Source organism: Alligator mississippiensis, chromosome 16 (assembly GCF_030867095.1).
Source record: "Alligator mississippiensis isolate rAllMis1 chromosome 16, rAllMis1, whole genome shotgun sequence".
Taxonomy (NCBI): domain Eukaryota; kingdom Metazoa; phylum Chordata; order Crocodylia; family Alligatoridae; genus Alligator; species Alligator mississippiensis.
The window spans coordinates 6,015,580-6,029,137 of NC_081839.1; the positions used below are offsets into that span (position 1 = coordinate 6,015,580).

The window sequence follows — 13,558 nt, forward strand, 5'->3', positions numbered from 1 at the left end:
ATTGGATGGCAGACCTCTCCACTGCATTTTAACGAACTCTTAGAGATGGCTGTCTTTGTGTTGTTGTTAAGACAGTCTGAAAAGAAGAAAAACTGAGACAACCAACCCACAAATTGGTTAAAAGGAAAGTAACTTGGTTCCCACTCTTCTTGTGCCCGATTTTATTTCTCATGGATCCCTTTAAAGAGGAAGACCAACCCCAACTACATCATCCCAGCCAAGGCTTTGTCAAGCCAGGCCTTAAAACCTCCAAGAATGGAGATTGCACCACTTCTCTAAGTAACCCATTCCAGTGCTTCACCACCCTCCTAGCAAGAAAGTTTTTCCTAATATCCAACCTTCCTTGCTGCCACTTGAGCCCATTGCTCCTTGTCATCTGCCACCACTGGGAACAGCCCAGCTCCATCCTCTTTGCAACCCCCTGCAGGGAGTTGAAGGCTGCTATCAAATCCCCTCTGTCTTCTCTTCTCCAGACTAAATGAGCCCAGTTCCCTCAGCCTCTCCTCACAAATCATGTCCCCCAGCCTCCTAACCATTTGTGTTGCCCTCCGCTGGACTCTCTCCAACTTGTCCACATCCTTTCTGTGGTGGGGGGCCCAGAACTAGACACAAAACTGTCTCAATCCTCCAATTTGTCTAGGTCACTCTGAATCCCAGCCCTGCCCTCCAGTGCATCTACTGTTCTCCCCAGCTTGCCATCTGCAGACTTGCTGAGGGTGCACTCTGTGCCATCTTCCAGGTTGCTGATGAAGACATTGAACAAAACCAGCCCCAGGACCAACCCCTGGGGCACTCCACTTGATACCAGCTGCCAACTAGACATCGAGCCATTGATTAGTACTCTCTGAGCCTGTTGCTCCAGCTAGTTTTCTGTCCACCCTACAGTCCATTCATCCAATCCATACTTCTTTAGTGTGCTTGCAAGAATGCTTGGGAGATGCTATTAGGAGCCTTGCTAAAGTCAAGGTATATAATGTCCACTGGTCTCCCCACATGCACAGAGCCAGTCATCTCATAGAAGGTAATCACATTGGTCAGGCATGACTTGCTCTTGCTGAATCCATGCTGACTGTTCTTGATCACTACCTTCTCCTCCAGGTGCTTAGAAATGGATTCCTGGAGGACCTGCACCTGGATTTTTCTGGGGACTGAGGTGAGGCCGACCAGTCTGTAGTTCCCTGGATCATCCTTCTTCCCTTTCTTAAAGATGGGCGCTATATTTGCCCTTTTCCAATTATCCAGGGCCTCCCCCAATCACCATAAGTTTTCAAAGGTAATGGCCAGCAGCTCTGCAGTCACATCAGCCAACTCCCTCAGCACCCTCGGGTGCATCCCATCCAGCCTCATGGACTTGTACACATCTAGCTTTTCTAAATAGAAAAGCTTAACCTGTTTTTTCACCACTGCTGGCTACTTGCCTTTTCCCCAAACTGCTGCCTGGTGCAGTAGTCTGGGAGCTGACCTTGCCTGTGAAGACCAAGGTAAAAAAAGACATCGAGTATTTCAGACTTTTTCTCATTGTGTCACTAGGCTGCCTCCCCCATTCAGTAATGGACCCAACACTTTCCCTGACCTTCCTCTTGTTGCTAACATACCTGTAGAAACCCGTCTTGTTACCCTTCACATCCCTTGCTAGCTGCAACTCCAGTTGTGCTTTGGCCCTCCTGACTTCATCCCTGCATGCCTGAGCAATAATCTTATACTCCTCCCTAGTCACTTGTCCAAGCTTCCACCTCTTGGAAGCTTCCTTTTTGCATTTCAGCTCACCAAAGAGCTCTCTGCCAAGCCAACTGGTCGCTTGGCACATTTGCTATTCTTCCTGCACGCTGTGATGGTTTGTATCTGTGCCCTCAGTAAGGTTTCTTTAAAATACAACCAGCTCTCCCGGTCTCCTCTCCCCCTCAGCCTGGCCTCCCAGGGGATCCTGCTCATCGGTTCCCTGAAGGAGTCAAAGTCTGCTTTTCTGAAGTCCAGGGTTCATACTCTGCTGCTCTCCTTTCTTCCTTTTGGAAGGATCCTAACTTCAATCATCTCATGGTCACTGCTGCCTAAGCTGCCATCCACTTCTACATCTCCCACCAATTCCTCCTTGTTTGTGAGCAGCAGGTCAAGAAGAGCATGGCCCCTAGTTGGCCTCTTCATCACTTGCACCAGGATCTTGTCCCTAATGTTTTCCAAAAATTTGCCTGTACACTGCTGTGTTGCCCCCCCAGCAGATGTCAGGATGGTTGATGCCCCCACGAGAACCAAGGCCTGGGATCGGGAAACTTCTGCTAGTTGTCTGAAGAAAGCCTCACCTACATAACTTGGTCTATGTAATGAGTAGTTCTCAACCTTTTTAGACATAAGCCACTTGCCTATAACTTTTGTGAATTGAGCAGCATCCCATTTCAAAGACTAAACGTATTTATTACAGTGCTTCCTTCCTTGCAGAGAAGCCAGGCAGTGAGGGTATGGGAATGGCCAGGGAGGGAAAGCCTGAGCCTGCCCCTATCTCTGCATCTCCTCACACATCACTTATCCCTTCATACTTGCTGCAACACCCTTCAAAGGGTCTCATGTCACTGTGGTTGAAAATCACTGGTCTAATATAAGTCACCGTCTTATCTCACAAACTTTGCTTCCCTAAATATTAAGAACAGGAGAAAGATTTCCAATAAACTGAAAACTAAGACGAACCTTTGCTGCAATCTCTAATCAAGTCTGGAACTTTTGGAGGCTCAGCAATTTTCAGCAAATGGGTGTTATATTTCTGTTATTTGCCCCAACTAATTTTTCATTACATCTGTGCTAAAATGAACTTGTGGTACAAATGCCTGTGCTGCCCAGCTACAACGGTAGGTGCAAATGGAAGGTAAATCATGATTCCATTTTTCAAATACTTCAGGCTGTTATTTTTTTCCCTATGTTTGAAAGCTCAACCAAGCTGCATGGAGGATTTCAAAGAAAAGATGGCTGTTTCACAATAAGAGATGTGTAAATACATGCTATTTTTAAGAACTGAAACAAGTTACCCATGAGATCTCTGCAACATGACGAGGAAAATCTGTGCAGATTGTGAGTTTAAGAGAGAGGCCCCTGTTGCCCATGACATATATTACACGATTCATTTGTTAAATCATGCAGTAAATTTAGACAGGTCACACATGCAAAGTAAAACCAGCCATAAGTGCAAAGTAACTTTCACACAGTTAACTGGTTAATTGTACAATAAATTTAGATCAGCCACAGGTGCAAAGTAATTATTACACAATAAAAATGACTATCTAGCTATAAAAAGAACCAAACAGCTTGTAAAGTTAGTACTTGAATATGTGTAACAACTCGATAGCTGGTTTCTATCCAGCTTTAATTTGAACGTGTAGCAGGGTGTTTAGGAAGAGAAACAGCAAATGAAACAAAGATTGTAGCACCAGAAGTACTTATTAGAGTAAAACAGGAAAATGATAAAAAAAAAGAAGACACCCAGAAGAGTAATAGATTGGGCCAGCTGAGAGAGAGGAGGAGACTTTTCAAGTTAGAAGTTAGCGATGCCTCCTAGAAATTCGGGCATGTCAGGGGAATGGTCTCACCTATAAACTGTTGATGATGCTGACTTTGAGCTGCAACCGACTGCTCTGGAGTACTGTGCAAACCGCTGTTGGAGCTGCTCTCTGCCACGCCGTCCATTTTCTGCGTCGGTCTATACCTAGGAATTCAAAGCCTGGCTTTGCATTATGTAGCACTTAAATGTACAAATACATGGGATGCGTGTGTGTGCACACACTCTAACACACCAAAAAAAAAAAAAAATCAATCACATACCAGTGGAACAGTTTTGCACTGGGAAAAAAAAAAGCATTGGTCATTTGATATGCGAGGATACATTAATCCTTTTATAAATTATAAATTATAAACAGATTTAATAAATGGCTGATCAATCATCAGAACGCACAGCAGGTCCACAGATTGTTTGCAAGCATGGTTTGTAATCTGTTTATGGAAGCCTATAAAGCCTTTTGTGAATGTGGTTGCAGCCATATCACATTATCCCTATATTGGCTTTATGCTACACATTCATCGTTTATACAAAAGACAAGGATTTCTTAATGTCATGGCTATTATTGGATCAACTGTGTAGTGGGGCTAGAGTTAGACAAGCTTTCAAATGCCAGACATTCAGATGAAGAATGTCTTGCATTCAAAAGCTTGTCTAACTCTAGCCCAACTACACAGTTGGTCCAAAAAAGCTATCACTCTAAAACAGCCTCGTCTCTCATAATTTCCCGACCATCACAGCTACAACATCACTCTTACGCTGCCATTCAGCATTCTGTAAGTTTAAAATGGACACGTAAATACATGTTCAAATGCTGTTTTACATCTCAAGAAGAGATTGCTGGGGGTGTTTTCCAGAGACGAGACAGGAACTCCTAACACGGGAAATGAAGGGCCAAGCGCACACCACTATTTCATGAATTTTTGCCACGGAGAACAGCCAAGTGTGGCCAGTATTTTTAATGCTAATATATTGGCTGGACCTACACAATCTGCAGCACTGAATGAGTGGGTCAGCAGGAAACTAGACCTAAAGGTAATTTTAACCCATTCTTCACACACGACTTTCATAAGAGCCTATGTGAAGGGGATTATTATAATCTATCATCCATGTTGTGCATCTCCTAGGGATAACCCTGCTTCTTTCAAGAAACAAGAAGGCAACTTCTTTTGCAACATAAGCCTAACAGCCTTGTGGCACACTATAGTGGGGTTCACAAGAGGATGGAGCTGGGCTGTTCTCAGTGGTGGCAGGTGACAAAACAAGGAGCAATGGGCTCAAGTTGCAGCAAGGGAAGTTTAGGTTGGATATTAGGATGAATTTTCTCACTAGGAGGGTAGTAAAACACTGGAATAGGTTACCCAGAGAGGTTGTGGACTCTCCATCCTTTTCAAAACCCAGCTAGACAAAGCCCTGGTTGGGATGATGTAGTTGGGGCTGGTCCTGCTTTGAGCAGGGGGTTGGACTAGATGTGACCTCCTGAGGTGCCCTCATTTTCTATGATTTACCCACTTGACTAGAAACTTAATTGTACCAAGATCAAATCCGCTTATGTTGTCTCATGGGAGGAGGCAAAAAGCAGAATAAATGACCTAACTATTATCGATGTCCAAAATAGACCATTTTAAAAAACTCTGAAGCTGGCTTAGTCATCCCTTTGCTTTTGGGGAGCTACGGGAGTAGTAGCAAGAAGTCAGAGTGCCCAAGCTGCCAAAAGGAAATGCCAAAGTTGCTGTGTCACATGCCTTTTAAATAAAAAAAATTCCCTGGAGTGACCAGATGGGAGACTAACAGCAACCCATTTGAATTTCTCGCACTAGATGTTCTATAAAAAAAATAATCAGGACTCCTTCTAATGGTTAAGCACAGATAATAATATGTAGCTGAGATCCTAAAAACACTGAGGATATAGTGTAGCGTTCACCATAGCAACAGGCAAGCTGAGTTCAAACCCCTGGCACAGAGCAGGCAAAAGGCAAGAAGAGCCAGTGGAGTCAGAACTTCTGCTGAAGCGTCTTTATTCTGGCTCCATCTCATGTGTAGGATGGGTACTTTTACCAAACAGCCGTAATTTATCACTTAAATTATACAGATGTTTTAATTTACTGACCTGCCCCATCCTAGCTCGTGGCTTCCCTGCCTGTGCTGTGAAAGATGGAGCCCAAGCATTTGCTTTTTTGGGGGGAGACCATTCTTCATGCCTGCAGCTAGATGGGGTGAGCAGCGCCGGGCACATACCTTTGTTTCTGGTGTACGGGCTGTTGCCTCATTGCCATGTACTGGGTGTCTTCCTGCAAGCGATTGAGCGGAGAGTCTGGCTTTAGACGGATCCCATAATAATGATATTTTGAGTTTCCTCTGAAAGTATAACATTAAAACCTTGATGTCAGATACTCAATGGAGATGACATGTTACCCCCGCAATTTACTTTTAGGCCTTGGTGAATGATTTGACAGTACAAATGATTTGTTGCAACACGCATCTGTTTTCTGCTACATGTTGGAACCACTTCTGTCTGAACCTAGACGCCAACTGTGAACAGATTTACTTTGTTCTAGAAGCATGTCAGGACCCTAATTTAGTGGTACACACATTTTCAAATGTTGCCATATATAAGATCCAGGAGTTGATGCTGTAAGACCCTGTGTTTTGATTGTGATCAGGGATCCCTTTATAAGATTTCTTTGAACAGAGCACCCAGCTCTGCTTAAATGTGGTATCATGTTGCAAAACAGGATGCAGTGATGTCTACCTAGCAGTGGGAGCATCTACACGTGCATTAATGCGCCTTTTCCAAGGCGCATTCAATTTAGTACCTCCAATGCAAGGTGTTGAACTAATGTGCATTAGGCTGCAGTAGCACATTTACACTTTTTTAGTGATGCTTAACGTGCAGGAGACCATTTTACTGTGCATTAGTGTAATGTCACGGTTTATGTGACACTTTAATGGGCAGTAAAATAATTTATTGCTTCTTAAAATGCACCGGAACATGCGCCCAGTGTGTCTACTATTTTGTAGCCTAGACCCAGTCTAACCTTTTTTTCAATCTACTTCATAAGGACTTTATTCAAGGACAGATAGCAGATTACTCAGTCAAAATACTTTGGGCCAGATCAATTTAATACTCGAAATCAATGGAGGCTTAATCGCTGACTGCAATGAGAAGCCAGACCGGTCCTTAAAATGGAGCAAGGGTCTTTAGGTTGGGGTGGGCAAAACGCAGCCTGCGGGCTGGATGCGACCCACCAGGCCATTCTATCCCTAAAAAATTTAGAAAATGTATATTTATCTGCCCTTGACTGCCTGTCATGCGGCACTCGATAGCTTGCCAAAACTCAGTAAGCGGCCCTCCACCAGAAATAATTGCCCGCCCCTGTTTTAGGTATTTTGGCCATATTTGTGGCTGTGGCATCATCCGGACACACACACAAACACATAAATACTGTGTTTTGAAAGCACCAAAAGCTGATCCTGGCTGCGCTGCATTCAACGCCCATTGGCACCAACAGAGCTGACTCATTCCAGCGACTGAAGAGTGTAGTTGGAAATGCTCTTGGCCGGTCCCCGCCCGCCCACTTCTCAGTCCTTCCAGCATCTTTTTTCCTTCTGCTGCAGTCAGAGGGGGAGACATCTGCCCCTTCATTGAGCTCCCAGCACCAGCCTCAGACTTGGGAAGAGTTGCTTTTGACATCAGTGTAACTGGGTTTGTTTGGGTTTTTTTAATAGTGCAGCTGAGATTTTAGTTCCCAGATGATTTCACTGTAATTTCTGAAGGGTTTTATGCAAGACATTCTCAAGAGACCCAAACCATTTAGACTATAAGAAACAAGTGTTAGAATTATTATTCAAAAGAATGCTGCAAAGATCTGGGATGCGTTTTCCCCTGTGAGCTAAACTGAACAGGATTGGGTTTACACTGCTAAATAATATTCCTTTAAAGGGTCAGATTTCTGTATCTGAAATTAGATAAGCCCTTCACCCAGGAAAAGAAAAATCCGTGGAAGTTTCCAGCCCCAGGTTTCCTGCTGTCTATGCATTTTGTGCTTGGGGTGGTTCGGGTTTATGGATGAAATAAACCCATATGAGATTTTGAAAGGCTGAGACTTATTGTGGTCTGTTTGGTCAGTGAAGCAAGCTCTCAAGGGTGATGAAAAGACACTCCGCTAAGATTTCAGCATTGCACATGGCTATGTCAATTCGAGTATTCCCGTGAACCGGAGTTCCTTGTAGAGGTACAGTAACCGACAAAGAAAAAACGTTAAACGAACGAGATGGATAAACAACACGGCCACGGGCGAGAGAGGACTCATTCTCATTTAGATTCCAGCAAATGGTGCCAATTTGTAACTAAGGAGCCTCCCAGAGAGGTGCTCCCTCACTGCCGATGATTAGAAAAAGTTACAATTTGCTATCTCTGTCTCTTTGGCACTACTACTGGTTGAAAAGCCTGAACATTTCTTAAATCTAATGATGCTTTCACCCGCCAGCCTCAGTCATTCAGAGAAAGGACCGTTTGCGCCTGGAACCCCTTCTGTCCCTGGGGCAGGAATGATTTCTTTCCAGGTTACTGAAGGGGAGATTTTTTTTTTTTATTATTATTATTTTTATTTTTAGCTTTGTGTTGCTGCAATGAGTCATTTCGCCAACCGTATATTAAACGCTCAGTTCTCATAATGTAAGTCAAATAGCTAATGCTTAAACCAATTAAAATACGCTCAAGTCATGTCCGTGAACCTAAACAAACGACTTTAAGTTAAATAACTATTACATGTATTTATCTAGCTAGCTATCTCTGTAGGTGGTCATGAGAGTTTAATATTTCTGTTTCTGCTTGGCTCTACTCTACTCTTTACAGTCCACCCACCCTCCACTTCAATTGTTTTTAAAGATCAAATTTTCAAAAGCACCCAGAGCCTGCAAACATGGGCCAAATTATTAATAGCATCCCACTCCTATTTAGACACCTATATCAAGGCTAGATCTGCAGAACAGCTCAGTATCTAGCTTGCACCTGACTTTCATATTTTAGGGGACCTATTGTACTTTCATTATTAATGAAAGGCTCTGTTATTGAAGGCACATGGCTGATATTAATAAGGGAACGTAGGAGCCATTAATCATTCCTTACTCCTTCAAAGAATGCCAAAGCGTGGGATCAAAATGAAACCTTTTTTTTTTTTGAATTTCCATTCCATGGAAAGTTCTGCAGTTTCATTTTTCTGTTCCAATTTGGAAGGACAGCAAATTCTGAAATGCTGGAATTTCCTTGCAGAAATCAAATCCTATTTTCTGGCTGGCTCTGACCATTTTTAAACTTAGACAAGGATTGCAGGGAATCACAGGATGTTTTGTTTTACTGTAAATAGAATATCTTTGCCTTCTCATGGTTAAATAACCATCCTCCTCTAAAGAACTTTTCCGGAAGCATTTAAATTCTAACTAAATTACTGGAAGGAGTCAAAATCTCCCCCTTTGTATGCCTGGTGCTTTCACAGCTGGCCTGGTGCTTTCACATCTGTTTTGGTCCTTGTCTATATACCTGAATATCCATCTTATTTTTGCAATAAAGATGTTATTCCATTAAAAAAGAAAAAATCAAGGTTCCTTTCTCCGTTCTGGCTACTAGTTTTATGGATGCCACATATTCCCTCAGATCAGATGCATCTGTAACACTGGTCAGACACTTTGGATATATATTGGAAACATCCAGTTGGCATTTTAACAGATTTGTTTGCTTTAAATGCCATTTTACCCGTTACCATCACACGCCGAATGCTCTTACTCTATTCAGCTTTAGATAGGGTCCTCGCACTTCTTAAAAGGACCAGCCTGCTAATGAAATGCAGCCTGGTGTGCTCCAAGTCTGAAAGGCTAGAGCCCTGCCTCCACCTTAGGGAACTCTGAATCACTTGCCTGAGTCTAAAGATTTGGGGCCAGATGTTGTTCTCATCTGGAACAGAGTAACCGGACTGAAGAAGTCAGAGCTACTCTGTTTTAACTGAGATCAAAATCAAGCTGTTTTAACTGCAACTGAGTTGCTAGAGTCTGGAGCATTAGTGACGGACCTCGCCGAAAAATGCCTTCGCTCCACTGCAGCGCTGTTGGGACAGGTAGGGGCAAGAGTTCCAGATTGGAAAGCAGCCTCTCCATCTGCTACAACTCTGGCTTTGTGAATCAAAGTGAAACTTGGGTGTTTAATTTCTAAGACAATGGTGTTTATTACTATGAAGCCAACTTTCAAATAGAATAAAGATGCCTTTGGAAACCGTCTGTCCACCCACATGCTCCAGCACTCCAAGTGAAGTCTCTTCAGCAAGAATCTGGCCCTAGCACCACACCTGCAATTCATTTTGTTACCAAAAAAACATGACCCAGCTGATTCATGCCGACAGGGGAGCCTTGCCTCATGACACGTTAAAACTGTCATGACATTTAACGTAGCGCAGAATGGCAGTTTTCCCTTTGATATACAACTTGGCCGTTTCCCTGGGTCTAACAGAGCTTTGACTGCTGAGTAACAGTCACTAAAACTTTCTGCCCCAGGAACAGAAGGTGAGAAATATTTGCTAGCATTGGCTGTGAAAGAAGAAGGCAATGGTTTTCCTTCCTGAAAAATGCAAAGGTCAGGAGCCGCTGTGCTTGAGAACATTTTGCAGCCACTGAAAACAGTTCAATTATATATGATACTTGTTTTTTTATAAACTGCCTTTTAGAGCAGGCTCTCCACGCCTTTACCAACAGCACTTACACCTTGTGCAATTCTCTGAAAGGGTCATCCTACTGAGGTTTTCCAGAGGGACAAAGTGACAGCAATGGCCCACTGGAGTTTTTACCACCATAGCAGGTGTTGGATTCATGCCACCTAACATCAAGGGCACTGAACGGAGCCTCTCAAACAATCTGCACCAAGTTAAAACGGTGATGCCATAAAAAAAAAAAGAAGAAAAAAAGACGGTGCATCACCACCAGTCCATCCAGTGCACTGAATGAGCTTGCAGTGAGGGAGACGTGTCTTGTGCCATGGGATCCTGTCTTTAATTTGATGAAGTGGCAGTTCAGAAACTTGCTCCTGCCATGATCTTCCAGGAATAGCAGAAAAATGGACAGGGAAAGACCAAAAGAAAACCAAAATGTACCACTTTTCCAGCCCAGCCCTTACTACGAGCCCCCTGCATACCAACCTTGTTCCCAGGCGTCGAGTTCTCAGCCCCATGAACACGGAGCGGATCAGTTTTCCAAAGGAAGCGGCGTTCACTGGATCTAGTTTGTGCTCCTGACAGTGCCGCAGGTAATGGTTATACAGAGAGCTCCTGGGGAGGCTCACTCCTTCAGCCGTCTCATAATTGTCCAACAGCCACTGGAGCTTCATGCATAAAAATATAACATTTAAAATCCACAATGCAAAAGACAAAGGATGTTTTGAATATCCCTCCTAAAACCATGACAGCTGCTAATTGCAGCTAATTATCGCTTTATGAAATAAGTGAGCAAAAAGCTATGCAATACCACACCAAAGTAATGTGCACGCTGCTGCTCATGCTTGTCCTTCATTCAGTGACATCGCTGTAGGGGGGATTTGAATCGTGGAAAACATCGTCTCAGAGGAGCTCATGGGTTCCAGTGAAAAAGTCAATGATACCTAACGCTACTTACAAAGCTGGAAAAACCTCTGAGGAACCAAAATACATGGCTACTCTGTCCGCTAGCACCAAACCCAAGTTTAAACGGGGCCAAAGAAACGTGCTTCAGTCAATGAATCATTGCTCATTTGAAAAACAGAGATGTTTGCAGTTGCTCCCTTTACAACAAAATAAACGGTTACCAAACCGACCTTAAAACTGCGATGAGGTACCAGCTATTTTTCAAAATGTATTGCCTGAACTGTACTCCTCTTGACATTTATGTTGAGTAAAGTTTGCAATTAGATATAAATTATTTATATCCAGCCAGTCTGAAAGGGCAGGTCAGTCGCACAACTACAGCTCATGAATTAGAATATAAAGGGACCAAAACACACGCCCCTCTAATGGGCTAAATGCAGTTTTCAAGGAAATAAAACAAAAGCCGCATTTAAGTGACTATGAAAACATATATTAATAAAACGGCAAAAGAAAAGCTAACTGCAGAAGCAGAAGAGAATGCGGATAAGCTATTTCCTTTATCGAGGGCAAGGAAAATCTTAGGGTGTAAACTCACAACAAGGTGGTATCAAGGGGCAAGGAGGAAGTAGCAGACAGACGATACAGGCCCCATCAAAATCAAAACTTCAGCTTGCAATGGCAAACCTGGCCTGCTCATTTCAATTGAGTTATTTCTGCATATGTTTGCGTGAGCGCAGAATCCGAGCTGAGGCCGCACAGCCCTTTTTTGCCCAGAATGAGATAATTGCGTTTATGGACATATGTTTTGCAGCTGTAGGTATCAGAGTCGCAAACTTCATCTGCTTCAGGCTAGCTGCGTACCAATAAACCCAAGCTGCATTTTCCGCTTTATTTCTTTATAATAATATGGATTTGGGGGGCTTGCTCAAAGCCCCATTGAAGTTCACTTAACTGTTTCTATTGACTTCACTTGGCTTTGGATCAGGCCAATTGTCACAGCCACAAGACAAGACTCCTTGGGCCGTATGTTCTGAATCCCGCGGTGCACGGGCCTGCCTTCCTACCTCTTTGCATTCACTTGTTCTCCAAGCCATTTCTGTGCATTTCCCAGATAACGAATTTCTAAGCCCACAAGTCCCATAGCCTATTTTAAAAGCACACTGACATGCTAGCAATCTACATCCATTCAAACCCTTATTTGCAGAGGAGAATGGCCAGCCTGCAGCCCTGAAGTTATTGATTAAGCCATCTATAACAAAAGACAGACCCCATGTATTTCTGGCACAATAGACCAGCAGGGGTTCTGTTTCAAATTAGTCCACATCCATGTTAATTTTAGCCCGTCCAATACATGTAGAAGATTCACTGGCCAAGAATTACCCTTGTTCTCTGCTAATTCTGTTTGTCCTGTGGACTGTATTCAGTCACAACAAATCCTTCCCATCTGAACACGTTCTTGTTGCAAGCCAAAAAAACACAGCCATACACTAGAGTACAAAGGGCTTAGGATAAAGGAAAAATAAGCCTCACGTTCCATTTGATCTTGCATATTTCCTGACCCAGATTTTTCTGTGACATTTGCCTTCTAAATTCATTTTCTAAGAGCACCATATTTTTTCACTTCTCGTTAATCCATACATATAACTCCATATAGTTCCAAGCTTTACAATACGGTCTCCCGCCATTGAATTAGCATCACGATGAAGAGAAACATCTGAGCTTAAATAGGAAATTTGTCGGGATATAAACATTTTTTAATTAACTTTTCCTTTCCTACATTATTAGCATTGCTTTAGATCAGTGATTCTCAACCAGGGTGCCAGGGCACCCTAGGGTGCTTCCAAATCCTTTGAAGGATGCCAGAAGGCATTAGGAGATAAGCAAAGTGCGAGAAAATAAGCAGAAAAGTGTGGATCATGCTTATCCCTGCCTGGACAATCAATCCCCTACCCCCATGGCCTACCCCCTCTGCAAGGAGGTAAGTACTGTCATATGTAAATTAGTTCTTGAAATTGGGTGCCACTCAATTCCCAAAAGTTATGGAGGGGTGCCTTGAGTCCACCGCTTTAGAAACTTCAAATGCTAATACTCTTCAAAAGAAATTAAATTTATTTTCACTTGCTATTGCGTTTACAAGGGCTGAACAACAAGGAGAAATTCTTCAGCGTCATGTTCCCATATACAGTGATCAAATCCTAGTCATTTTTGCTTTGGGGCTTTATGCCGCCAGGACCACATTATGAAATCCTGCAGGGGAATTTTTCCATCGCATCTTTATTTTATTCAGTGGCAACCGTTTCTTTGGTTTTTTGCAAAAATAGTTATTTATTTTACCAAATTCTGAGCCAAATTTGACTCACAAGAATGGCGAGAAAAGATCTTATAGGACTAGCTCCAAAGCAAGAAGTTCATTTTT

The 13,558-nt window shown here is 43.0% G+C and overlaps 1 protein-coding gene across 5 annotated transcripts in view; it reads right to left on the minus strand.

The window, feature by feature from the left end:
* Window positions 1–13,558, minus strand: part of RFX2 (regulatory factor X2) — an 87,950-nt gene that overhangs the window by 14,211 nt on the left and 60,181 nt on the right. For all 5 annotated transcript variants that reach the window (XM_019485384.2, XM_059720025.1, XM_019485383.2 and 2 more), the window contains 3 exons: window positions 10,723–10,904; window positions 5,777–5,896; window positions 3,573–3,688 (listed from right to left, as the gene is read on the minus strand). In XM_019485384.2, the coding sequence (XP_019340929.1) occupies window positions 3,573–3,688; window positions 5,777–5,896; window positions 10,723–10,904 (418 nt within the window). The remainder of the gene's footprint in view (window positions 1–3,572; window positions 3,689–5,776; window positions 5,897–10,722; window positions 10,905–13,558) is intronic.